We start from the raw sequence: 26678 nt of genomic DNA, 5'->3' as shown, positions 1-26678 counted from the left end.
CGCTAAAATGTGGAGAAACTGGAACCCATGTGCATTGCTCGTGGAAACAGAAAATGGTACAGCCAATGAGGAAAACAGTATGGTGGTTCCTCACAATACTAAACATATAATTACCATATGATACAGCAATTCCACTTCTGGATATATTCCCAACGGAACTGAAAGTACAAACTTGAATAGATATTTGTTCACCAATGTTCAGAGCAGTATTATTCACAACAGCCAACAGGTGCAACCTGAGTTGTCAACTGTCCATTAACAGATGAATGAATAAACAATGTTATGTTATGTACATGCAAGAGAAGGTTATTCAGTCATAAAAATGAAATTCTGCTACTTCTACTACATGCATGAACTTTAAAAACATTATACTAGTAAGTTAAATAAGTCAGATTCTACAGATGGAATACTGCATGACTCCACCTATATGAAATATGAGCAAATTCAGAGAGAGACAGTAGATTAGAGGTAATTAAGTAATTAGACTAGGAAGGAATGGAAAGTTACTACTTAATGAATATAGAGTTCCTTCTGGGGATGACAAGTTAGTTCTGACACTGGATAGTGGTAATAATTGGACAAGAACGTGCATGTACTTTATACCACTAAATGGTACATTAAAAATTGTTAAAATGGTTACATTTCTGTTATGCATATTTTATCAGAATAAAAATGAAAAAAAGTTATATATAAAAATTCCCAATTAATTTTTGAAAATGAAAAGTAACAAAGATGTTTGCCTTATCTGCTGTTACGATTCTATAAAACTGCAATTATTAAAATACATTAATCTAATCCTCTGTTTTAAGAAACAGAAAGATAAATGGAATATAGAAAAAAGTCTGTAAATATTCCTAAATATTCATCAAAATATGGCAAAAGAAAACATGAGACATTTTATATCGGTGGGGGGGAAAAGTTAATGTTGTAAAATATAATTTTGGTTTAGGGAGTATTTTTTAAGCAAGACCCAATTATATAAAATCAAAGAAAAAAAATTTCTGATCCTATAAATGAGAAGCAAAGGCAAAACAAAACAAAAAAATGTTTAAAAATAGCAACAGACTAGGAAAAGAATAACCACATGTTAAAAAAATACATGTATCTTGATTAAAAAAAATACCTACAAATCAATAAGAAAAAGAAATCACAAAAGAAAAGGGCTAAAATAGGAACAAGTTATTTGTATTTTTTGAATAGTAAGTCCAATAAATACATGAAACTCAAAAACATAAATGAGAATTAATAAAAGTTACCATTTTTTTTCCAACTAGGCAAAAATTATGACTGACAATATCCAATACTGATGAGGGTGTAGGAAAACTGCTCCCATAAACTGCTGCAGTAAATTGGTACAATGTGTATGGAAATTAATCTTGTTTTGGCTACCAAAATTAAATGTATAATGTATATAAAATAGATAAACAACAAAGACCTACTGTACAGCACAGGGAACTATTTTCAATGTCTTGTAATAAGCCATAATGGGAAAGAAACTAAAAAAAATATATGTATGTATGTATACATATAACTGAATCACTTTGCTGTACACCTGAACCCAACATTGTAAACTGACTACAATAGAAAATAAGAATAAAAATATTTTTTAATTAAAAAGAAATTAAATGTGCATGCACGAAGGCCCTTCAACCTACCTTCAGAAATATAATTATGGCCCTAAGTATCCACAAATACAATGAGCCAACTGTACTATGCCACTTTATATAAGGGACTTGAGCACCCTCAGATTCTGTTAACCAAGGAGGTCTTGAAACTAATCTCCCATGGATACCTAGGACAACTGTATTCATAAAGGTGGGAAATGGCACAAGTACTAAGATATTCATTCCAGCCACCACTCCCTAGACCATGAATTTCCCAATCTGATATTACAATTTGGCCTTAACTTTCAAATTATTTTTCCTATTGTTTTTCCAAAATGAACGCTCTCTGAAGCCGAAAGATTTGCTTTTCTTCATGCCATTCTTTCTGCCAAAACCATTTTACCCTTCTTCTAATATTCTAATTGCCAATCTTCAGTCTCAAAATGTCCTATTTCCTCAATAAATGCATCCTTCAAATCTTATCACTCACTTCTAAGAATCCATAAAGATATTACTGCTTATTCATTCATTAAGCACTTAAAATTGATGAGACTATACATGATAATACCTTACATTTGATTAAGGTTGTACACCTTACAAAGCACAACACTCTTAAACAGTACCTGTCATTAGAAGGTATTCAAATTTTATTAAATAAAAGTATTTCAATATTTACTCATATTCAATATTTACTGAATGACAGGATATTTATTGAATATACTATTTCATTCACACAACCAGTTTGTGAGGTGGTCAAAGCAAGTACTTATTCTAAATCTTCTACTCATTACTTTTTTTTTTTTTAACACCGCTAGTACTATCAGCTATTTAATTTCCCACTACAATTATGAATTTATTTCCTCTAATAGTTCTACCAATTTCAGGTTTATATATTTTAAGTTATGTCACAGGTACTGATAAATTTGAAATTATTCTGTCTTTTTGCTGCAAAAACTCTTAGCTTGATGAAGCCTCTTTATCTCAAATAATGCTTCTTACATACTGTCTTCAACATAGCCACACAAACTATCTTTAATTAACATATGTATACAAGTTTTTTTTTTCATTCTTTTTACAACCACCTATAAGTATTCTTATGTTTTAGAAACAGCAAATAGGTATACTTTGTGTGTTCTCTCAAGGTCTAATAATCTGCTTTTTAATAGACGTGTTTATACCTAAAAATATAAATAGAAAAATGAACAGCATGAGGTTGTAGAGAATATCTCCCAGGCCAAGGCACAAGATAAAACCCCAGAAAAAGAATTAAGTGATGAGGAGACATGCAATTTATCTGAGAAAGAGTTTAGAGTAATGATGGCCAAGATGTTCAGAGAATTCAAAAGGAGTACAGATGCAGAGTGAAGTTCTTAGCAAAAAGTTGGAAAAAATAAAGAATACCCAAACAGAGTTGAAGCATAAAAATCATTGAAATGAATAACACGCTAGAAGAAACCAACAACAGACTAAGTAAGGCAGAAAAATGGATCAATGAGCTAGAAGACAGATTAGTGGAAATCACTACTGCAGAAAAGAAAAAAGAGAAAAGAATGAAAAGAAATGAGGACAGTTTCCTCCCTTGGGAGGAAATAAATAAAACAGAGATTTAAAAAACAATAGAAAAAATCAACCAAACTTGAAAGAGTAAATAAAATCGACAAACCTCTGGCCAAATTCACAAAGAAGAAAAGAGCACAAATAAGCAAAATTAGAAAGGAAAATGGAGAAATTACAACAAATAACACAGAAATACAAAATATCATATGAGAATATTACAAAAAACTATATGGAAGCAAAATGGATAACCTACAGGAGATTGACAAGTTTCTGGAAACGTACAGTCCACCAAGACTAAATCAAGAAGAAACTGGCCACTTGAACAAACCGATCACTACAAATGAAATCAAATTAGCAATAAACAACCTCCCTACAAATAAAAGTCCAGGACCGGAAGGCTTCACCAGGGAATTCTACCAAACATACAAAGAAGAACTCATACCAGTCCTTCTCAAACTCTTCCAGAAGACTGAAAAGGAGGGAATACTCCCAAACTCATTCTATGAAGCCACCATCACCCTGATACCAAAACCAGGCAAAGACATTACCAAAAAAGAGAATTACAGACCAATATCACTGATGAATATAGATGCAAAAATCCTTACCAAAATATTAGCAAATAGAATCAAACAGCACATAAAAAAGATTATACATCATCAAGTGGGGTTCATCCCAGGGACACAAGGGTGGTTCAACATATGCAAATCAATCAGTGTAATACATCACATCAACAAGAGAAAGGACAAAAACCACATGATCATCTGAATAGGTGCAGAAAAAGCATTTGATAAAATTCAACACACATTTATGATAAAAAGTCTCACCAAAGTGGGTATAGAGGGAACATATCTCAACATAATAAAAGCTATATATGACAAAACTACAACTAACATAGTACGAAATGGTAGAAAAACTCAAAAGCTTCCCTAAAATCTGGGACAAGGCTGCCCACTATCACCACTTTTATTCAACATAATCTTGGAAGTCCTAGCCACAGCAATCAGGCAAGAGAGAGAAATAAAAGGTATCCAAATTGGAAAGATAAGGTAAAATTGTCACTATATGCAGATTACATGATACTATACATAGAAAACCATAAAAGGTCCACACAAAAACAACCAGAATAGAAGAATTCAGCAAAGTAGGAGGTTACAAGATTAACGTACAAAAATCAGTTGCATTTCTTTACACTAATGATGAATCAACAGGAAAAGAAAGTAAAGAAACAATCCCCTTTAAAAATAGCACCCAAAGCAATAAAATACCTAGGAATAAATCTAACCAAGGAGGTGAAAGACTTATACACAGAGAACTATAAAACATTGATTAAAGAAATTCAAGAAGACTTAAAAAAATGGAAGATATCCCATGCTCCTGGATTAGAAGAATCAATACTGTTAAAATTGTCATACTGCCCAAGGTAATCTACAGATTTAAAGCAATCCCTATCAAATTATCCAGGACATATTCCACAGAACTAGAACACATCATAATAAAATTTATATGGAACCACAAAAGACCTAGAATTGCCAAAGCATTACTGAAGAAAAAGAAAGAGGCTTGAGGAATAACTCTCCCAGACTTCCGACAATACTACAGAGCTACAGTAATCAAGACAGCGTGGTATTGGTACAAAAACAGACATATGGACCAACAGAACAGAATAGAGAGACCAGAAATGAACCCACAAACTTTTGGTCAACTGATCTTCGACAAAGGAAGCAATATACAATGGAATAAAGGCAGTCTCTTCAGCAAATGTTACTGGGAAAACTGGACAGCAGCATGTAAATCAATGAAGCTAGAGCACTCCCTTACACCATACACAAAAGTCAACTCAAAATGGATCAAAGACTTTTAAACATAGGACAAGATACAATAAACTTCCTAGAAGAAAACATAGGCAAAACATTATCTCACATACATCTCCAAAATGTTCCCCTAGGGCAGTCTACCCAAGCAATAGAAATAAAAGCAAGAATAAACAAATGGGACCTACTGAAACTTACAAGCTTCTGCACAGCAAAGGAAACCATAAGCAAAACAAACGACAACCTACGGAATGGGAGAAAATTTTTGCAAAAGATGAAACCAACAAAGGCTTGATCTCCAGAATATATAAGCAGCTCATATGACTTATTAAGGAAAAACAAATAACCCAATCCAAAAATGGGCAGACCTAAACAAGCAATTCTCCAAGGAAGAAATACAAATGATCAATAGGCATATGAAAAAATGTTCAATATCACTAGTTATCAGAGAAATGCAAGTCAAAACTACAATGAGGTACCCCCTCACACCAGTCAGAATGGCCATCATTCAAAAGTCCACAAATGACAAATGCTGGATAGATTGTGGAGAAAAGGGAACCCTCCTACACTGCTGGTGGGAATGCAGTTTGGTGCAGCCCCTGTGGAAAACAGTGTGGAGATTCCTCAAAAGACTAGGAATAGACTTATATGACCCAGGAATCCCTGTCCTGGGCATATATCCAGAAGGAACCCTACTTCAAAGACACCTGCACCCCAATGTTCACAGCAGCACTATTTACAATAGCCAAGACATGGAAGCAACATAAATGTCCATCAACAGATGACTGGATAAAGAAGATGTGGTATATTTATACAATGGAATACTATTCAGCCATAAAAACGACAACATAACGCCATTTGCAGCAACATGGATTTCCCTGGAGAATGTCATTCTAAGTGAGGTAAGCCAGAAAGAGAAAGAAAAATACCACATGAGATCACTCATGTGTGGAATCAAAAAAAAAAAAAAAAAAAAAAAAAAAAGAAGAACATAAATACAAAACAGAAACAGACTCATAGACATACAATACAAACTTGTGGTTGCCAGGGGGAAAGGGAAGGGGCATGGGAAGGGACAGACTGGGAGTTCCAAATTTGTAGATACTGACAGGCATATGTAGAATATATAAACAAGATTATTCTGAATAGCACAGGGAATTATATACAAGATCTTGTGGTAGCTCACAGCAAAAAAGAATGTGACAATGAATATATGTATGCTCATGTATACCTGAAAAATCGTGCTCTATGCTAGAAATTGACACATTGTAAACTGACTATAACTCAATAAAAAAAAAAAAAGAGCATTCTGGGACAACATAATGCGCACTAATACTCGCGTTATAGTGGTCCCAGAAAGAGGAGAGAGAGAAAGAACTTCAGAAAATTTTTGAAGAGGTAATAACAAAAAACTTCCCCAACTTGGGAAAGGGATCAGTCACTCAGGTCCTGGAAGCACAGAGAGTTCCACACAGGATCAACCCAAAGAGGAACACATCAAGGCACACAATCATCAAATTGATATACATTAAGGATAAGGAGAAAATATTAAAATTAGCAAAAGAAAAGCAACAAATAACATACAAGGGAAAACCCATAAAGTTATCAGCTGATTTTCCAGCAGAAATTCTACAGGCCAGAAGCAGTGACAAGATGTATTATATTTAAAGTGATGAAAAGGAAAAACCTACAACCAAGAATACTCTATCCAACAAGGTTCTTGTTTAGATTTGAAGGAGAAATTGAAAGCTTCACAGATAAACAAAAGCCAATAGAATTCAGCACCACCAAACCAGCTTTACCACAAATGTTAAAGGAACTTCTCTAGTCATGAAACCCTAAGAAGAGAACAAAAAGAAGACAGCGAAGGGGGGGAAAAAAACCTACAAAAAATTGCTTTGGCAGTTTAGGGTCTTTTATGGTTCCATATAAATTTTGGAATCGTTTGTTCTTGTTCTGAAAAATGTTGTTGAGTACTTTGACAGGGGTTGCACTGGATCTGTACATTGCGTTGGGTAGTAGGGCCATTTTGATAATGTTGATTCTTCCAACCCAAGAGCACAAGACATCTTTCCATTTCTTTGTATCATCTTCAATTTCCTCCATCAACGTTTCACAGTTTTCAGAGTATAGGTAACCTCCTTGGTTAAATTTATTTCTAGGTATTTTGTTGTTTTTGATGCTACGGAAATGTTTATGCAAATTATAAAATTCTGGTTTTTGAAGTGGAAAAAAGAAAGTGAATGAAGGGCTGCAAATGGCAAAATATCCTTCTTTCTTATGGGTGAGTTGTATTCCACTACATCTACATGCTGCATCTTCTTTATCCATTCATCTATTGATGTGTACTTAGGATGCTTCCGTATCTTAGCAATTATAAATAATGTTGCTGTTAATAGTGAGGTGTATGTATCTTTTCGAATTAATTCTTATTTTGTAGTCGGCTTTATTCCTTTGATAACTATGTAAGTTTAAAAAGTTAAACCTCTAAACATTCTTAGAAACAATGAACAGTATATATATGTAAATTTTAAAAATATGTGCAGTATACTCTTTATATGTATTTACATGCAATACATTGTATATGTGCAGTCAAACTAACAATTCTACCTAACAAAACTGAAAAATGAAAAAAAAAGAAATGTTTAGTTAATTTACATTTAATGCAACTACTAGTATATCTGAGTTTAAATTACATCTCTCGTGCTGTCTGTCTCACTTTTGTTGTTTCTTTTTCTCTCTTCTTTTTTTAAGCTATAACTTTTAGTTCAAGAGGGATTAATCGTTTATATATTTCAAAACCATTACGGAAAGATAGGACACAAATAGTCTATATTCATATTCATTATTTATTCTGTTTATTCAGATGAACAAGGTAAAGTAAAATGGTTTCTCTTAAAATGAGTCACTTTGGTGTTAAAACACGGTAAGGGATTTTGAAAGTTACAAGTAACAATAAAAAATTTTAGGGAATAGGGGAAACACTCTAAAATATGACCTGTATAGTTTAATCAATGTGGTTTTGAAGAAGATAAAGCAGACAGACCAAAATAATAGTATAGTACTATTCAACACACTGGGACAGTTTACCAACTTTAAATTGTTTCACAGTTTAAATACCTTACCTGGTGCTGTGTTGCCTTGATGCTAAAATTCACCCAAAGGAATAACAATTTGGGAAGGAAATGAATCTTTTATTAGCTATACATAAAGCCATTTTACATTAAATGGCTATGCATAACTTTACCCATACATTGACATACTACTTCCATTTTTGATATTCCTCGGGTCCTAAAGATGTTTTCTGAATCCTACGTAAACTCAGAAATTTCGACAGATGGATCAGATGTTTTAGCTCCTAAGTGATAGTCTTTCACAAGACATGAATTAGTCACACAGATCTCCTGTCTTTGAAAAATTCTAAAATCTATTCTAGGAATGCTGACTTAGTTTCTACTTCATGTTCTACTGTTTCTACATTTTCTAGCATGAGACAGGAAATCTTCTACATCTAAAATACATACTTTTCATAGCAACATAGCAAGTACTAGAAGACAGCTGAAATGATGAAGAAGCTAAATTCAACTTAAAATTTAAACACCTGCCATGATACCAATGTAAGTAATTCCAACTAGGGGAATAATCAGATGAACAGACATCTTCACCACAGGTTTTCAGGGGTAACTGAACCCATTCAGGGAGTTAGTAAGGTAAAAACTTTTCATAGTAATGCCAAGACATTATTTTCCTTTTCCACTCTTATTCTCTCATCAGTGTTCAGAGCAGTTTTGCACAGGCTACATGTAGTATGATAGCACTGGTCTGGCAGGAAACTGAACATGTGCCTGTATATTTTAACTTCTCCATTTTAATTTTTAATACAGTAAATATCAATAGATATAACCCACAAAAGTCAAAATTTTATGGGCACCTCAGTAATTTTTAAGGTTTAAAAGGATGCTAAGACTGGAAAGTTCTACACTAAGGTTACACACTTTGCAGGCAGACCACTATCATTCTACTGTCACTTAATAATCTGCCTAGTAGTAAACAAGTTGCTTTTAACACGAACTGTATATAAACTATGCCTTAATTTCAAAAATATTAAAATGGAAGTGGAAAATGTATACCATAATATCAAAGTAGTTATTTTAGGATTAATAGTATATAAAATGCTGTTAAATTGGATGTCTTTCATGAACAGAAATGGAGTAAATAATATTTTATACACCATTTGATTCATTAAGAATTTGTTCTCTCACTGGACTCAGTTCATGCACACCAAGTAAAACCATTTTTAACAGAAGAGAACATATCTGACAGTCTGACATCAGAAACTTTTCATCGGCAAATGAAATTTGAAAGGAAGCACGAAGTGCATTTTGTGATTTCATAACAGTATATTACAGTATTTAATAAATTTCAACGAAAGACTTTGGCTAAACATAATAGTTTGTGTAGGGGATTAGGAAATTTTAAATTTCAAGGATAGAGACAACATGGAGTACATCTAAACATTAGAGAATGAAGTATGGACTTTAATAAGCAAAGGAAAAACTACTCAAGTGAGCTAAAAGGAAATGCAGGATGAGTAATTTGTCTACAATGAATACAAGAGACTGAAAAAGGAAGAAACTTGGAAGTAAAAAGACCATTTAATGCATGCCTGGGGCAATGACATGGCAGCACAAATTGGAAAAAGTGGGGGGAGGGCAGTGGGGAGTAGAGCAGACTGCAATTTGAAGAAGAAAATTTGCATAATTCAGTAGATACACACATTTTAAATGGTAGTTGAAGGATGAGGCATTTTTTAAGTCTACCCTGGATAAATCTCATAAGGGGAGCTCTTCCACTTCAAGATAATGAATTACATTGTAGAAACACTGTATCAGACTCAAATGTGGAATATTCATGTACAGACATCAAAGAAAAGAGGAGAGATGGTGGATTCAAATTGAAGGCCAGTGCTTAAGTGGTAGGTTATGGATGCAAAGAAATACAAGTAAATTCTCCAAAGGGAATAACAAGATTTAAAAAACAAAGTAAAACAGTAAAGCAAAGGACTATCAAATGCTAAATTAAGAAGATGGGAGGAGCTGTACTCACTAAAGGAACAAGTTCCAAAAGAACTTCAATCATGGGGTTGCAAAACTCAAGAAAGTAGAGGGTCAGGGAGAACATTTATTATAGCAATGAAAGGGGCTTTTTTTTTTTTTTAAACTTTGAAAGTGTGAATCACTAATCATTTGGAGAAGCAATCTTTGACTTCTTTTTATCAGCCTGAACTATAGGGTATTTTTTCACAAAAAGTTAAATGTAGCTGATCAAAACTTCCAAATGAACGAAGAAATACATACAAAATTAATTTAAGACCCAATATTGTAGCCTTCAGATATTTATTCTACCTCAATTTATTCAATCATAAAAATTCAAACCCTATGATCTCATTTTGATGATCCAAAAGAAACACTAAACAGAAATCACATTTACATAAAATTATGGTCCTTGTAATAATATAAGACATGTCATAATGAAATGTTTCATTATCTAAGAATTAAGAGCTTTTGAGACAAGACTTGAAATTTATTTTTACTTAACAGATACTTTATTCCAAGACATTACAAGTAAATAAAATATTAACATCACAATTCTAGAACTACAGAATAGGGAAAGCTCTGGATTCTGGACTAATTCTACCCACTGAATGGAATAAATGAGAAAATTGTGGCCCATATTCATTTTCCTGTACATAAGTCTTTAGGACCATTAATAATAATAAATTCAAAAGAAGGGGAAAAAAACTGTGTATGTACTGAATCAGGCATAAAAGTCTTTCTACCTAACAAGCTAAACCAATTTTCCCTATAGTTAATTTAGGCAGATCACACTGAGCAATGAAGTAAAACTCATTCATTCATTCAACGCTGTGTGCTTAGACTAGAAATTAGTATTAGCAATACTGCAACACCATGATATAAATTTCAGACTCACCTAAAGTATTATCCTAACAAAACTTATAAAGGAATCAAATGTTACCAACTCAATATGAAACTTAAATGAAGAGACAGCTAAGCAGAAAAAGTACTAAAACAGAAAAGGGCTTCCTTATAAACAAATAATCATAAATCATTTCAAGCTCCTAAATAAATTTTAAAAAACTTTATATGCACATAAGATCTGTAAAGTAACTTTAATCTGAAGGTATCATAGGGTTGAGAATAGTTTAAAATCTGCATTTCAAGGTTAGCTACTCTTCACTACGTGACCTTCCAGAAAGTTCCTCCAAATAAAAGCAAATATATGTTTGGTCTATGAAACACAATATAATTTTTTCTTCCTTTTAGTTACTGAAAAAACATGATAGTTTTTTAAAAAAATACTCACACTTTAGATAGGGTTCGCTCTAAACGATGCAATTACATTAAACTTCAAGAGATGGTAGGTAAGTTACTGAATGGATGGATAAATAGGTAAGAAAATAAATGGCTGTTAAGTTGTGCAAATGAAGTAAAATGAGTAAAGAGTAAATCAATATTTGCTCTTTAATTAGCGTAACAATATTATTCAAGGATGAACATTACATAACAGTACTCTCAACTGTCAGCTTTCCTTCTGTAATACTATCAACCTTCTAGAAATGTTCCTCAAAAAAGTAAGGCACTAATAAATGTTCAGCAAACATAACAATGCAAGAACCTTTCTAAATAATGGAGCTAAAAAAAGAACCCTATATGCTGAGAACTCACAATAAATTTTATGTATTTCAATTTCCTCAACAACTTGGTCCTCCTGAATAAAAAGCATTCAAAGTCTTTTGTTGATTAATGTAATTCCAAGATAACCTAGAAGATTTTCAGGCCATTTTTTTAAAGTCATCAACAAAATACGTGAAATTATCCAAGCATAGTTGAGTAAAGTTTCTACCAGTTAAGTTCATTTACTAAAGAAGTCAGATAGTGATACCACTAAAACTCACAGCATGAAAAAATACAATCAATTTTAGCCTAAATTTATTTTAATTTGTATCAAATCATGTATGTTCGTATTGTAAAAAATATTTTTGCTACAATAGTGTGGTGGGCAGAATGCCACCCCAAAGATGCTCATGTCCTAATTCATGAAACCTGTAACTATGTCATATCCCATGGCAAAGGAAAATTAAGGTTCAAATGGAATTAAGGCTGTTAATAAGAAGATGGGGAGATTATCCTGGATTATCTGGGTGGGTCCAATATGATAAGGACACTTAAAATAAGAGGAAAAAAGCAGAAGAGTCAAGAGGATGATGTGACTACAGAAGAATACAGTTTTGTTGCTGGCTTTTAAGAAGGAGGATGAGGATCATGAGCCACGGACTGTGGGCTGCTTCTAAAAACTAGTTTAAAAAAAAAAAAAAGGCCTCCAGAAAAAAAAATAGCTCTAATCACACCTTAATTTAACTCACTGAGACCCATGTGTTAGACTTGTCATCTCCAGAACTGTTGAAATAATCAATCTGTATTGTTTAAACCAACAAGGTTGTGATAATTAGTAAACAGTAGAGATAGGAAATTGATGCATATGACAATTAGTCATATATAAGACCAAAAATAAGAATAACTGATTAACTTTTAAGACAAAGTATTCTGTAATCTACTCTCAAGTTCTGATAATTATCCTTCCAAATCATGTGCCATATATAAATACACAACCATGATTCCTAGTAAATTTTCAGGTTATAAACCACATGTATTTATAACTTAAAAAAAGGAAAAACACTCACAAAAATAGCCTATTTACCAGCATTTTTTATGTAACTGGTCAAGCTCTTTTGGGCTTGATTTATTCTGCAGTAACAAAAGTCTACAAAGGCTTTACATTATGGTGATGTTAAACTATCCCAAGTTCCATTTAATTAAGGAAATATGAATGTAAAAAAAAAGAAATATGAATATTAAAAAATTTTAAAATAATGAAATCTGTAGGCTGTAGGATAAAAACTCAGATTACACAGTAATAACAATTTTAAAAAAAGACTATGGAAAACTGTTGGAAGGTTCACAGTTATGGTTCAAAACACATTTTTTGAGGTAAAATCTGCATAGAGTGAAAAACACAGATATTAGTGCACAATTCAACAAGTTCTGATATATGTATACACCCATGCAAATCAAGATGCAAAACATTTCTATGATCTGAGAAACAACTTACAGTTCTTTCTACTCAATTCCCTCCAACCACATACATTTTTCATTTTTAAAATATTTATTTACTTATTTTTAGGAAAGAGGTAATTAGATTTATCTATTTCCACTTTTGGTGGAGGTACGTGGGATAAACTCAGGACCTCATGAATGCTAGGCATGCACTCTACCACTGAGGTATACCCTCCCCCCTCATTTTTAAATAGCCCTTAATACCTTACCTTCTCAACCATGTGTAAACCTCATTCTTTATATCATTTAAATTTCCATATAATAAAGTATTTTTAATATACTTGATATTTGATACCAACTTTAATAACTTGACTATCACCAAACATATATGTAATTTAAAACTGTATTTCCCAATTTTAAAGTTAACTACTAAAACAAAATACTGTGGCAAACACAAAGTATCATTCCATATTTATTTCGAAAAAACGTTAAAATGCTAACCCATAATCCAACTATCTTCCACATAAAAGCCAAGACAATTTCCTATCACTAAAAGAAGGAAAAATAGTCAGCACATGTTTTTTATACAGTTATTGAACTGCCACAATTTGTAGAACCATTAAGACATTTTTTTCCTAAGGAAGATTCTTTTACATCTTTTCAATGAGAATAACCATCCAGAATCTTCAAAATTACCTCTATTCTGCGTATTTCCTATTAGATAAACCTATGAGCAAAACAAACATGCTTTGCAACATCAAGTCGACATTAATACATACTGCATGTAACCATATCATCGACTAGTCATGAAACCGAGGTTTGCAAAAACACACTCAAAACCGCTAACAAAAATACTAAGATAGGTATGTACACAGATACTAAAGTGAATCTGGAATTGTAAATCTGCATATAAACAGAAGGAAAAAAATCCGAAGTTTGAAATATTCATTGAAAAATTAAATGTCCCAGCATATTCCCAATAAACTTCATTGATTATGTATTCATAAATCAACCTTTCAAAGCCTAGTCAATTTGTTGCCTCTATTCCGCTCCTTAACTCCAATCTGTGTCCCCCAGTGAATATGTTTACTGTAACACTAACAGCATATCCCTTCTCGAAATATCCTGCACATTCCTACACTACTGAAAATATTAGCAGTGTCACAAGAAAAGCATTCAAAGAAAAAGACACTTTAGGGTTCTGTAGGATCTTTAGCATTTCATTTTCAATGTTCCTTGCATCATTTAAAATCATATAAAACCCAGGAACGGATGATTTTCAAGTACTATTCACTTCTAACAAAAACAAAAACAACAACATAACACTATGGACAAAAAATGAACGGAAGGAAAGAAGGCTGGGGGAGAGAAAGAAATTAATTCTCATAAAACCTCCAAACCAAAAATTTCCATTTTCATCGTTTCCGGTTAGAAATCCAATTATCTAACTGTAGAAAGAGGTTGAATCTGGGCACTGCCAATGCCATACCCTTTGCCTCGAAAACACACAAATTTCAGGACTGGAAAACCAGGGGTCTGCCTCTTTCCTTTTCTCCTTCCCCTTCAGCAACCTTACAAGGTAAGTTTTAAACCCTCAACCGCGGCACTATTGAGACTTCCTCTAAGAAATGCTGGTGAAGCTGGAAGCCTACCGCCAGGAGTGGTCCGCTCCTCAGCCGGACCTGTCAGTGCGGCGCCGGGCTCGCAGCCCCGCCTCGCCGTAAGATCTCCGCGGCCGCCCGGGCGCCGCAGAACCCCAGAGGCCAAGGAGCCCAGGCGGGCACCGCGGAGTCCCGTTCGGTGACTGCCCCCACCGAGGAAGCTACTCTTGGGGAAGCGGCGACCCTGGCAGGGGATATGGGCAATACTGCCGTGAGCACGGAAGAGGGGCGTGACCGCCAGTTGGCCAGGCTGAGCCAGGTGCCAGAGATAACCCCAGAAGGTGCGGCTGCGAGACGGGGATGGGAGTGCAGGCGCAGGCTGGGAGACTCGGGGGCGTTTGCTCTTACCGCCAGGTCTGGATTGCGGCTGTCCCTATGTGACACAGCTCGGATGACCCCCGCTCGCCAGCTCCGCCAGCAGCGTCCGCTGTCTCCGCTTTCCGGCCGCACCTCTTCGCCGACCGCGAGGCACAGGAACCGCTTCCCCACCAGCTCCGGCCGCGTCTCCACCGCCATAGCAGTCACTGCCAAAGCGGCCGCTGCCTCCTCAGCTGCTAGCGAACCAACGAAACCCCCTCCTACCGGCCGCCCATGTTGAGGACAGCGGACTTGGGGACCGCGGCCACCCCACGAGCAAACGAGCGCGGACTCGAGGGCGCACCGGACGCTTTGCCCAGAAGGGCACAGCGACCTCGGTCTCTCTCAGTCCTCAACACTCCCCTGGACTCCCCAACTTGAAGACTCCTCCTCCAGCTCACGGGGAAAAAAAAAGAGAGAAAAAAGAAAAGAAAAGAAAAAACTGACAAATCGCCGCACCACCGTCGGAGGCTCGGAGGCAGCACCGGCCGCTGCCGCCACCGCACCGCGGCCAGTACTACTCCGCCTCCCCTTCCACTAGCTTGGTTGCGAGCGCGCTGCGCGTCTCCTTCCGCCGGCGCGGGCTGGGGGAGGGAGCCGCGGGAGAGGGTCTGAGAAACTACCGCAGACGGAAAGTAGTGCCTGACGCCGCAGCTGTAGCTGCGGGGCTAGCCAGGACAAAAAATAGAGTGGGGCAGGAGAGGGGGATGCAGTTCTTCAGGAACGCTACTAGAGCGTTTGAAGTCCACCTCTCTACTCGTCTCTCCCTCAGAAGAAGGGGTGAGGCGAAAACGAAGCGTGCTCGTTCCACTCTGGGTCACAAAACAAACTCCAGGTGAAAAGCCGCATCTCCAGAGTGATGTGTTTTTTCAAAACACATGGCGACGGCAGTCTGAGTTAGCTCGAATTTTGTCCGAATTAATAGACCTGTAGTCGCAACAGCAAAGCAGAGCAACACTCTCAACTGAAAACTAAGCCCACAGAACTCAGCCACTGCAGAGCAACAATTCACGACGTTAAATGAAAATGAAGACAACATCGTCATCCTTTCATTCTTCTTGTTTTGGGTGACACGAACTACACGTTTGAGCTATTCAGAGATTTACGCCTCTCTACTGCTTTGTTTTAAGAAAGTCAAACACCCGCTTAAGGGCTTCTGTCACCATTCTTAAAATTCACAGTCTCTGGCGCCAATTTGAGTACTTTCAGTACTAGTACCTACCCCAACTCACTGGTCGGTTAGCAGAAACAGGGAAAGGCTCTGGATTCAGCTGTTGCAAATTACCGTGGAAATAAAAGGGTTTTAGCCAATCACAGTTCAAGAAAATAAATTATGTTTACTTCCCATCCAATCACAACAGGACTTTGTAATCCATACACATACAAACCTCCAACTTGGAACAATTACTCCTTCTTTGATCAAAGCCTTGAATTCTTCTAAATCAAACCTCCATATAGATGTCAGTGAGAAATTCGACTTTAGACATAGTTTATAGTGTGTTTAAAAGGTAGTTTTTAAAACTCCAGTTGTGTTTTTCTTTTCAGGGCCACTAGTGATTATACCAACTCCAAAAAATTCTTCTAGCCCAATAAAAACTTACTCTAATTTCAGGTTTCTTTTTTCCAAGAGTTTTTATATTTATTTCAGATATGTGTAAAGCTATAGCCCTTGCTTTTCAAGAATCCATACTTTTGCAGAAAATGCATACAATTCTAGGCATCATACTGCTCTCTACTTTTTTTCCTTTTTCAGTTTTATTAGGTAGAATTATTACAGTTTGACTGCACATATAATATATTGCATGTAAATACATATACAATATACTGCACTTTTTTTAGTTTACATATATGTACTGATCATTGTTCATGATAATTTTTGGTTTCTTAAAAGATTTTTCTAAACCTCTACAGAAGTTTCCTTTCTAAAGGAGTTTATACTAGAAACATGAATATTTAAAATAAACACAAGGCTTTAATCTGCTTTCTTACAACATCCAAGCTGAGCTGTTTGAAGCAGAGAATACATGGCCACTGCTAGCAGGTTAGAAATCAAAATTACAAGGAAGAGAGATTTTAATCATCATGTCGAATTCTGCTAATCTAAAGGCCAAATACAGAACTGTAATAGATAAACAAAGGAAAACCACGTCTAGAAATGCATAGTCGCAAGCTGAGAGAAAAATTTAATTTTACTTGTGCAATTTTATTTCCAAATCCATTCTTTTAGTACATACTATATAATACTCAGCAAATCACCTTGGGAACTACAGACTGAGATTTCTAAAGTATCAACTTGGATTCAGGAGCCAGTAAAATCACCTGGTGAAAATAATCAAACATGTGGAAAGAGAAAAAACAGAGTAAGAAGACCAACATTCAGATATCAAATTCAATGATTTGCTTTGTGATCTTTGGTATGATACAACTGTTACCAAAAAATTGCATGCTTCCTAATCTCAGTGATATTCTAAGAGCAAGTAAGAAAATATAAAGTCACTTGAGAAAAGAGATGCAAGTAATACTATTATAATATAGATACCATTCACTGAATTATATTTTTAGAGTATAGGCTGTTGGGGTGCCTTACATAAAACTACCAGCTGATTTTAATTTTGTAGGTAAATTCCTCTAAATGGTCCCCTAGGAACCTTCTCTACTTACAGAATGCTGTCCTTTTAAGTGCTCTGAAAAGCATGTAAATTCATCAAACAATCAAAACACTTCAAGTGCAGAAACAAGTTTTTTAAAAGGCCGTATATCCTCATAATATTTTCAAACATCTTAAATTCTTAGTACTATACTCCAGATGGTAGTTTACGAATTTCTTAACTACAACTAGTGCCTAGGGTTTACCAAAACCAAAAAGTAAAACTTAAAAAATTAAAAAATAAAAAAACACCCCCCCCACTAATTTGTGAATATTTTGGTTTAGGAGAAACCTAAAGGGCACATTTTTAAATATAGAATAAAAAGGACCTAAACGATTTTTGTTTGTTTGCTGGCATTTTTTGCTTAGTTTCAGGGAATACAGTTGACCCTTGAACAACATGGGTTTGAACTGCGGGTCCACTTACATGCAGGTTTTTTTCCCCAATAAATACTACTATAGTACTATACTAACCAGTTGGTTGAATCCACAGATGCAGAATGTGTTCTAATGCCAACTGTAAAGTTGTAATCAAATTTTCTACTGCACTACGCCCCTAACCCCTGAGTTGTTCAAAAGTCAACTGTATTTACATTATTTTTACAAGCAAATCGTAACTGTAAATAAGATGGAATTAAAATAAATTTTAGTCAGATTTGAAACCTTAGAATATTTGTTCAATTAGCTCCCTTACATTCTTTACTTTCATAAAGATCCTCAGAAAATGCCAGTATTAGTAAATGCAGAGTTACAATACTTTTCACTATATAGGCAAAGAGAGTAACACAGAAGTATTTAAAATTACTAACTTTATAGAGGCTGAAAATTTAGAAATAAAGACTAGATCTACTCTTTGCACCCCCACATGCAAATATGTATATTAAATACAAATACACATTAATACATTAATTCATGCAAACCTCTTACATCAAATACCTTAAATCTATATAAAAGATACATTGAGGGATTATTATTTTATTTTTTTTAAAAATCCACAAAAATTTGCTCATAAAATCTACTTGGTTTATTAAAAAAAAAAAAAAACCCTGACTTACAAAGGAAGAAAATGTATTCATTGCAATAATAAGGGACATAATTATCTCCTTCATTATCAATAATTAGTAGTTCATGAAGTTTAGTTTTATAAGCAGTCGACTACTTCAACTTTTTACTTTTTGACCTGGTGTAATCATAGAAAGGACCAATTATCTGCTCTACTACATACCAGTATTCTGTGTTACTAAAGGTGTCTGTTTTTTTTTTTAGATTTCAAAACATTTTTTTTTCCTGTTATGGATTTTTTTTAAACATTTTTTATTGATTTATAATCATTTTACAATGTTGTGTCAAATTCCAGTGTTCAGCACAATTTTTCAGTTATTCATGGACATATACACACTCATTGTCACATTTTTTTCTGTGAGTTATCATCACATTTTGTGTATATTTCCCTGTGCTATACAGTGTAGTCTATTCTACAATTTTGAAATCCCAGTCTATCCCTTCCCACCCTCCACCCCCCTAAAGGTGTCTGTTTTTAACATCACAAATAGACAAAAAGGTTAAGTGCATGTACAGACAGTCTCCAACTTAATGATGGTTTGACTTAGGATTTTTTGACTTTAGGAACAGTGTGAAAGCAATATGCATTAAGTAGGAACCATACTTGGAACTTTTAATTTTGATTTTTTCCCAGGCTAGCGAGTAGTACAATACTCTCTTGATGCTGGACAGTAGCACCAAGCTGCAGTTCCCAGTCAAGCCATGCAATCACAAAGGTAAACAGCCGATATATACTTACAACCTTTCTATACCCATATAACCATCCTGTTTTTCACTTTCAGTATAGTATTCAATAAATTACATGAGATATGTGACACTTTATTATAAAACAGGCTATGTGTAGATGATTTTGCCCAACCGTAGGCTAATGTAAGTGCCCTGAGCATGTGGCAGGTAGGCTAGGCTAAGCTATGATGTTCAGTAGATTAGATGTGTTCAACACATTTTCAATTTAGGATATTTTCAATTTATGATTGATTTATCCAGAGGTAACCCCATCCTAAGCCAAGGAAGATCTGTACCTTGTAATAATATTAGTCACCATTTATGGAACACTTACTATCTGTCAGACACTATGCTAAGTACTTTACACATGTAATCTCACTTTATTTTAAAGATGAAGAAAGTGAGGTTTAGAGAAATTTGCCTAGGAATACACATTAAGGAACTGGAATTCAAAACCAGAACTTATGATTCCCAAGTATCTGAATTATGCTAAGAAGCAACTTAAAAGAAACATGAGGCCAGTCACCAAGTTGTTTCCTCCTTATTAATAACAAAGATCATCCATAACTGATTTGTTATGGATGAGACACACTGATGTGTCTCACATCCTGCAAGGTTCTGGAGATAGGGCCTCTGTCCTTGAGAAATTCAGTCTATCTGGAAAGACAGACAACAGAAATACCTTGGTTTGTTTTGTATTTAAGGAAGTATTACTGGAATGGCATACAAGATAATTAGGGCATTTTAACAGTTTTCAAATCTGTAACTTGGAGGCTTTTATTCATTGTCAAATGTAAAGACTGGGCTGGGTTATGAGGTCTTAAACTACCATATACATGAGTACATCTAAGAACTGTGGAAGCCAATGTTAAAATGAAGAAAATCAAGAGTTTCAACTTAATTATGCAAATGGAGACCAAGAATAGAATGGAATATAAGTTTATGTTACCATGCTTTTTATTAAATCTTAAGTAATTTTTATTTAGGTATTTCTCTAAGCACTATTTTAACTGAATTCCTCAATCACACTTAGGATAACGATAAAGTAATCAAATATTACTTCCTCAAGGAAGCCATCTGATACCGAGATTATCAAATTCCTAATAACAGATTTTCAAAACATTTCCCATTTGTCTTAGTATATGTAATTTATTTTTATATCTGTCTCCTTGGACAGACTATAAACTCTATAAAAGCAAGGACAATGTATCTTTATCTTGTTTCTAACAATGTTCCCAGCATCCATTAAATCTTCTGCAGAGTAGATACTCAATAAATGCTATTGAATTAATGAAAGAATATAGCAAAAATGTACCTTCTTCTAAATCTAACCCAACTAAGAGGAACCGAGAATCTCTCAATCAAGGGTCATAAATAAGACTTCATGTTCTTTCTACAGGGTTATTCATCTCCTTTAAAACAATGTCTTACATACATTATCTCATTTCATCATGTACAATGTAAAGCCTTCATAAAACTTGAGCTTCACCAGAAAAACAAGGTGGTTCATGGGAGTAATTTCTAAAGAAGAGATAAAGAGTTACAATTCACAAGAAAAACATTCATTTTGTTACCAAACTACCAATTTAATGCAAACCCCAAAATGATCCTATAAGTATATATGCAAAACACCCAGTCTGTTCTTAGTATTCTAAAGAGAACAGTCTCAAATAATGTCTTTGATGGAGCCAACATACAAACATCATTCTGACTACCTTCTTGATGCCATGTACAAGGAAAAAGAGGAAGAAGAAAGGAAGAAGAAATGAAGAAATCTCTACTGGGCCTCCACAGTTGTTACCTAGTTTCCAATTTAAATTCTGCATGCACAGGAATCTTCTACTTCTTTTCAACATTTTTCTATTAAAAATGAAACTTTATTTTCTTATTAATTTTTGAGGGGGGATGTAATTAGGTTTATTTATTTTTATTTGAGGAGGTACTGGGGATTGAACTCAGAACCTTGTGCATGCTAAGCATGTGCTCTAGCGCTTGAGCTACATACCCCTCCAAAAATGAGACTTTAAATCTGACTTATGAACTTTTTTAATTTAGAAAGAATGAACATAATAGCACTGGAAATTCCCTAATCTGCTGAACAAGGAGCTGTAAGAAAAAAAGAACTGAAAAATTGCTATTGAGTATACAACAAGTCTTCCAAGGGTGTTCCATAGCACTTTTTGTTTATTCATCACCCCTCTCATAAATGGTAGTTAATACTACCATTAAAACATGCTAGATAGAAGCTTGCACTTTGCATCTTCAACTGTTATGTTAGCTCCTTTACTTATGAACAAGTTAGGTTCCTAAAGGGTTATCTTCCTATTATTCTCATAAGCCTTCATTATTGCCATATGTCAGTAGTGGCAAAGCTAAAAGTCCCAAAGAATGGCTCTGTTTATATCCATGAAAATTAATGAAGGAAAAGACCTTCTATACTTTTATTTAAAGTTATAAATTATGAAAAGTCAAAGTAAAATCTAAGCTAAAAAGTAATACTGAGTCAAAATCTCAGCATGCTAACTATATTCCATTGATGTTCTTCCCCACGGATGAAGCTAGATTCTATATAAAGAAAGAACTTCATGATCAAGTACACACAGCTCTGAGGCACATTTCTTAAATTAACAGAATCTAGCTTCAAAGAAACAAAACAGAAACAAAACAAGACCTAGCAGTGAAATATGGGGAATTCTTTCCCTTGGCACATTCTCAAAAAAGCTACATGATTACATATAATGAGATTTATAATGTATTACAAAACATAAATATGTAATAAAAATAAATTACTCTACATAAAGGAAAGTACTGTCTTGTGATTCCACGTGTGCTTCATTATTACAGATTAATTGTTTATTTAATTAAGGAGAGTGCATAAAATAGTGTTCCAAATACCGAGTTCATGTTCACAGAAGCTCAGTATATGGAAATCTCTAGATACTTTCTTTAAAAATCACAACTGACACACATGAAAAACAGACCTCAAAAGGACTTTAACTATAAATTTAAAATTCAAATCAACATCCCCAAAACATTCTGCTACTCCAGGGCAAAGTTTGGTATTATCTAAGATTAAATGGCCAAGAGAAATATTCAGAAAGGTAACCAACTTCTCGTTTCACAAAATACGCAAACAGAAGTTAAAACTGGTCAATCCCCATTCCACAGGGCCACTTACAAATGGATATTTTAAGATGTATATCTCAAATGCAGCAAACCTGAAATTAGCAGTCACATAATGCAGGGTAATGAAAGAGCAGGAGTCAAGGAAGTCTAAGTTACTTATACCACTAACTACTGTTTACTTTAGATAAATCACTCTCCTTCTCCAGGAATCATATATAAAATGCAGAGGCTGACGTAATCAATAGAGTTCCTAAAACTTTGATTCTAAAGCTTCTAAATAACCTACCAAGCAGTAAGGTATATACTCTTCTGACACATGGTAGATTCAAACCTGAAAAATGTTAAAGGATTGACAAGAGTAATTTTGCTTAGGAAAACAAATGTTTTTAGCCAGAAAGGTTCTATCTTGGACATCTCACAGAAGATATACATATCAATCATTAATACATACAAACTAATAATACAGACCAAAAGACTTCCCAATGAAAACAATAATTCTTTTAAACACCATTACAGAATTGCTTCTTTCCTTGCTTCTCCAAATTTGCTCTTAAAACTACCATATTAATCTAGCAGAACTAACTTCAAATGGAGGAATTTTTGAGATACTCTAAATACAAGTAACCTTCATACCTGAAACCTTTACCTTGCATGCTTTAATATTCTTCTTTGCCTTTAGTAGCTAAAAAAAATCTTTTTCAACTATTCTAATTACAAAAATTAACTTAAAATCAATTGTTTCACTTGCTTTTACATCTAAATTTACATGGATCCTTCTTTCCCCACTTGCACTCTGTTTTTTGATATTCACAAGTTTTAAATTTTTATACACTGAAATAAGTTAAAAAATCTCTGTTTCAACCTTAAGCCATGCTTAGAAAATATGTAAGTATTCTTTTGTATTTTCTTCTGGAAGTTTTATGATTCAAAATTTTATAATTCCTTCAAATTAGATGATAGTATCTACGACTGATAGAGGGACAGGAAATCACCCTGACCCCAAACAATAGAGGTCTACTATTATTAGGGGGAAAGCAGGATTACTGAGAAGAGTCTGCCTATAAAGTTGGCCTAGGACCAAAAATAAGGCCCCATGCCCACCACCACAAAGCTAAACAGCCCCCGGGTCCCCCAGCCTACCACCACAAGGCAAACGAGCTCCTAGTAATAAGTAACAGCGCTCCATTAATAGAGAAAGAACAAAAGAATACAGAAGGCACCTATCTGAAGCACAAATATACAAGTAAAGCTAAAGATACAGGTATAATAAAAACACTGAGTTAAAACTCTCCAGCAAATCAGCCCTCACCTTAAACATGAGGTGATGACAGGAGCATTTAAAGCTGACGATGTACTAAAGATAACCAGAGCAACAAAAAAATATACGTCCTGATAAACTCTAGGCAAGACTGATTCAATCCCCCATATTAACAGCTTAGCAGAACAGAAGTCATGCCCACTTCTTGGCATAAACTCTAGATACATCAATCTCTATTATCTTGTAAATGATAGCTGGCATTCGATCAAAAATTATAAGCCTAGTCATGGGATGACTTCCCTAGTCACCAAAACAGTGCCTGCACGTTGGGTTACCATTTCCTTTTTTATAAGTCATACAAAAACATCTCTTTAAGTTCTTTAATTTGTACTATTCTTTCCAATAAAGTAATTTGCTACCCCCCCTGCAAAATTATAAACCACACAAAACTTCAAGAGCAAACAAATCGCTGTCAGAAGACAGAACCACCAACAGAAGCAGACTTAAACAGATAACTCAAAAGTTGAAACAATCAGTCAAGGAATTAAAAATAATTATGAATAATGATGTAGGCTCAAATGGAACAGGTGAACAATATGCACAATCATATGGCAAGTCAGAGACAGGAACTACAAGAGTTGAACAGAAATGCTAAAAGGGTCAAATTGAAATGCTGAAAATGAGAACTGCAATAACAAAAATTTACAAAGCCTCTGATGGGCTCATCAGAAGATTTAACATAGCTGAGAAAAGAATCAATAACCTTGAAGACAGGTCAACAAAAATTACCAAAACTGAAAACACACAGGGGAAAAAAAAAAAAAAAAAGAGTAGGGGAAAAAAATCTGTGCAACTACAACAGGATGGAAAGTTTCAAATTCATTGTATGAGATCAGCATTACCCTGGATACCAAAATCAGACAAAGAAATTACAAGAGAAGAAAACTATAAATCCTTCATAGATGCAAATATCCTCAGCAGAACATTAGCAGATCAAATTCAGTAACCTATAAAACGAGTAACACACCACAACCAATACAGGTTTATTCCAGGACTATTAGTTGATTCAGCAATGAAAAATCAGTATAACTCACCAGATCAACAGACTAAAGAAGGAAAATACTATGGCATCAACAAAAACAAAAAATAAGCATTTGAAAAAATCCAATCCTCATTCCTGATAAAATTCTCAGCACATCAGGAATAGAAGGGCATTTATACAGTCTGATAAAATGCATCTCATTAAAAAATTACTGCTAACATCGTATTTAATACTACAATAGTGAATGTTTCCCCTCCAGATTCACAACATGAAAAGGACATCAGCTGTCACCACTCCTATTCAATAAAAACACACTCAAAATCCTAGAAAATGCAGTAAGAAAAAAGAAATAAAAGACATACAGATTGGAAAGAGAATAAACCTACTTTTATTTGTAAAGGGCATAACTGTCTATATAGAAAATCACTAAGAATCTTCAAAAAAGCTCCTAGAACTAATAAATGAGTTTAGCAAGGTTGCAGGATACAAGATCAATATGCAAACATCAATTATATCTCTATACACTAGAAACAAAAAATTAGAAATCCAAATTTAAAGCCAGTAGCATTTATAATAGCAACTTAAAAAATGTAGAAATGTAATACAATACATACAAGCTCTCCATGCTGAAAACTACAAAGTACTGCTGAATGAGAGACCTAAGTAAATGAGGAAATATACCATGCACATGTATTAGATGACTCAATTCTTCCCAAACTGATCTACAAATTCAAAGTAATCTCAATCAAAATACCAGCAAATTTTTTGAAGCTAACAATCAATGAGTTAATTCTAAAATCAAGATAAAGGAATTGGAACAACCAAAACAGTTTCAAAAAGAAAAAACTGAAGACTAATATTATCTTACCTCAGGACTATACTATAAAGCTACATTAATCAACTCAGCATGACATCAGTAAACAGATGAATAGAACAAAATGGAGAGTCCAGAAATAGACCCATACATATACAGCTACTTGATTTCTGACAAAGGTAAAAATGTAATCCAACAAAGAAAGGATAATCTCTTCAGTAAATAGTGCTAGAACAATTAGATATTCATATGTCACAAATGAACCTTGGACCATTGTTTGCACCATATATTAAAATCAACTCAAAATGAATCATAGACTTGAATGTAAAATGTTTAAAAATCTAAAAAACTTTTTAGAGGAAAACACATGACACTGGGTTAGGCAAAGATTTCTTAAAATCCATAAAATTAATGAAATTAAAAATTCCTCTCCCATGATTATGGACTGGGAGAAAACATTTGCAAAACACGTATCTGATAAAAAGATTGGTATCCAAAATATATAGAGAACTCTCAAAACTCAATAATAATTTTTTAAAAATTTTAATCAGCAAAAAATTTGAAACGATATTTTATCAAATAAGATATAAAAATGGCAAGTAAGCACAAGAAAAGACACTCAACATCACTAGGTATTAGGGAAATGGAAAGAAAAACTACAATAAGATACTATTACATGCCTATTAGGATGGGTAAAATGAAAAGAAAAAGAAAACTAGCAATAGCAAATATTAAGGAGGATGAGGAGCAATCAGAACTCTCATCCAGTGGCAGCTGGGAGGAGTACAAATTGGGACAGCCACTTTGCAAAACAGTTCAGTAGTTCCTCATAAAATTAAACATACACTTTTCATATAACCCAGCAATCCCACTTTTAG

General features: G+C 34.3%; 1 protein-coding gene across 6 annotated transcripts in view; it reads right to left on the bottom strand.

Annotated features, from left to right (window-relative positions):
* Window positions 1–26678, bottom strand: part of JMJD1C (jumonji domain containing 1C) — a 257864-nt gene that overhangs the window by 194930 nt on the left and 36256 nt on the right. For 3 of the 6 annotated variants that reach the window (XM_010985790.3, XM_031461225.2, XM_031461226.2), the window contains exon 1: window positions 15117–15612. The exons of 2 other annotated variants lie outside the window; for them this stretch is intronic. In XM_010985790.3, coding sequence (XP_010984092.2) covers window positions 15117–15284 — 168 coding nt within the window. In that variant the 5' untranslated portion in view covers window positions 15285–15612. Of the gene's footprint in view, window positions 1–15116; window positions 15616–26678 lie in introns of those variants that run through there. One more of the 6 variants, XM_031461228.2, reaches the window with a different exon arrangement.

The sequence above is a fragment of the Camelus dromedarius genome, chromosome 8 (genome assembly GCF_036321535.1).
Source record: "Camelus dromedarius isolate mCamDro1 chromosome 8, mCamDro1.pat, whole genome shotgun sequence".
Classification (NCBI taxonomy): Eukaryota; Metazoa; Chordata; class Mammalia; order Artiodactyla; family Camelidae; genus Camelus; species Camelus dromedarius.
The sequence above is the reverse complement of the archived record's forward strand: the minus strand, read 5'-3'. Positions and strand labels throughout refer to the sequence as shown.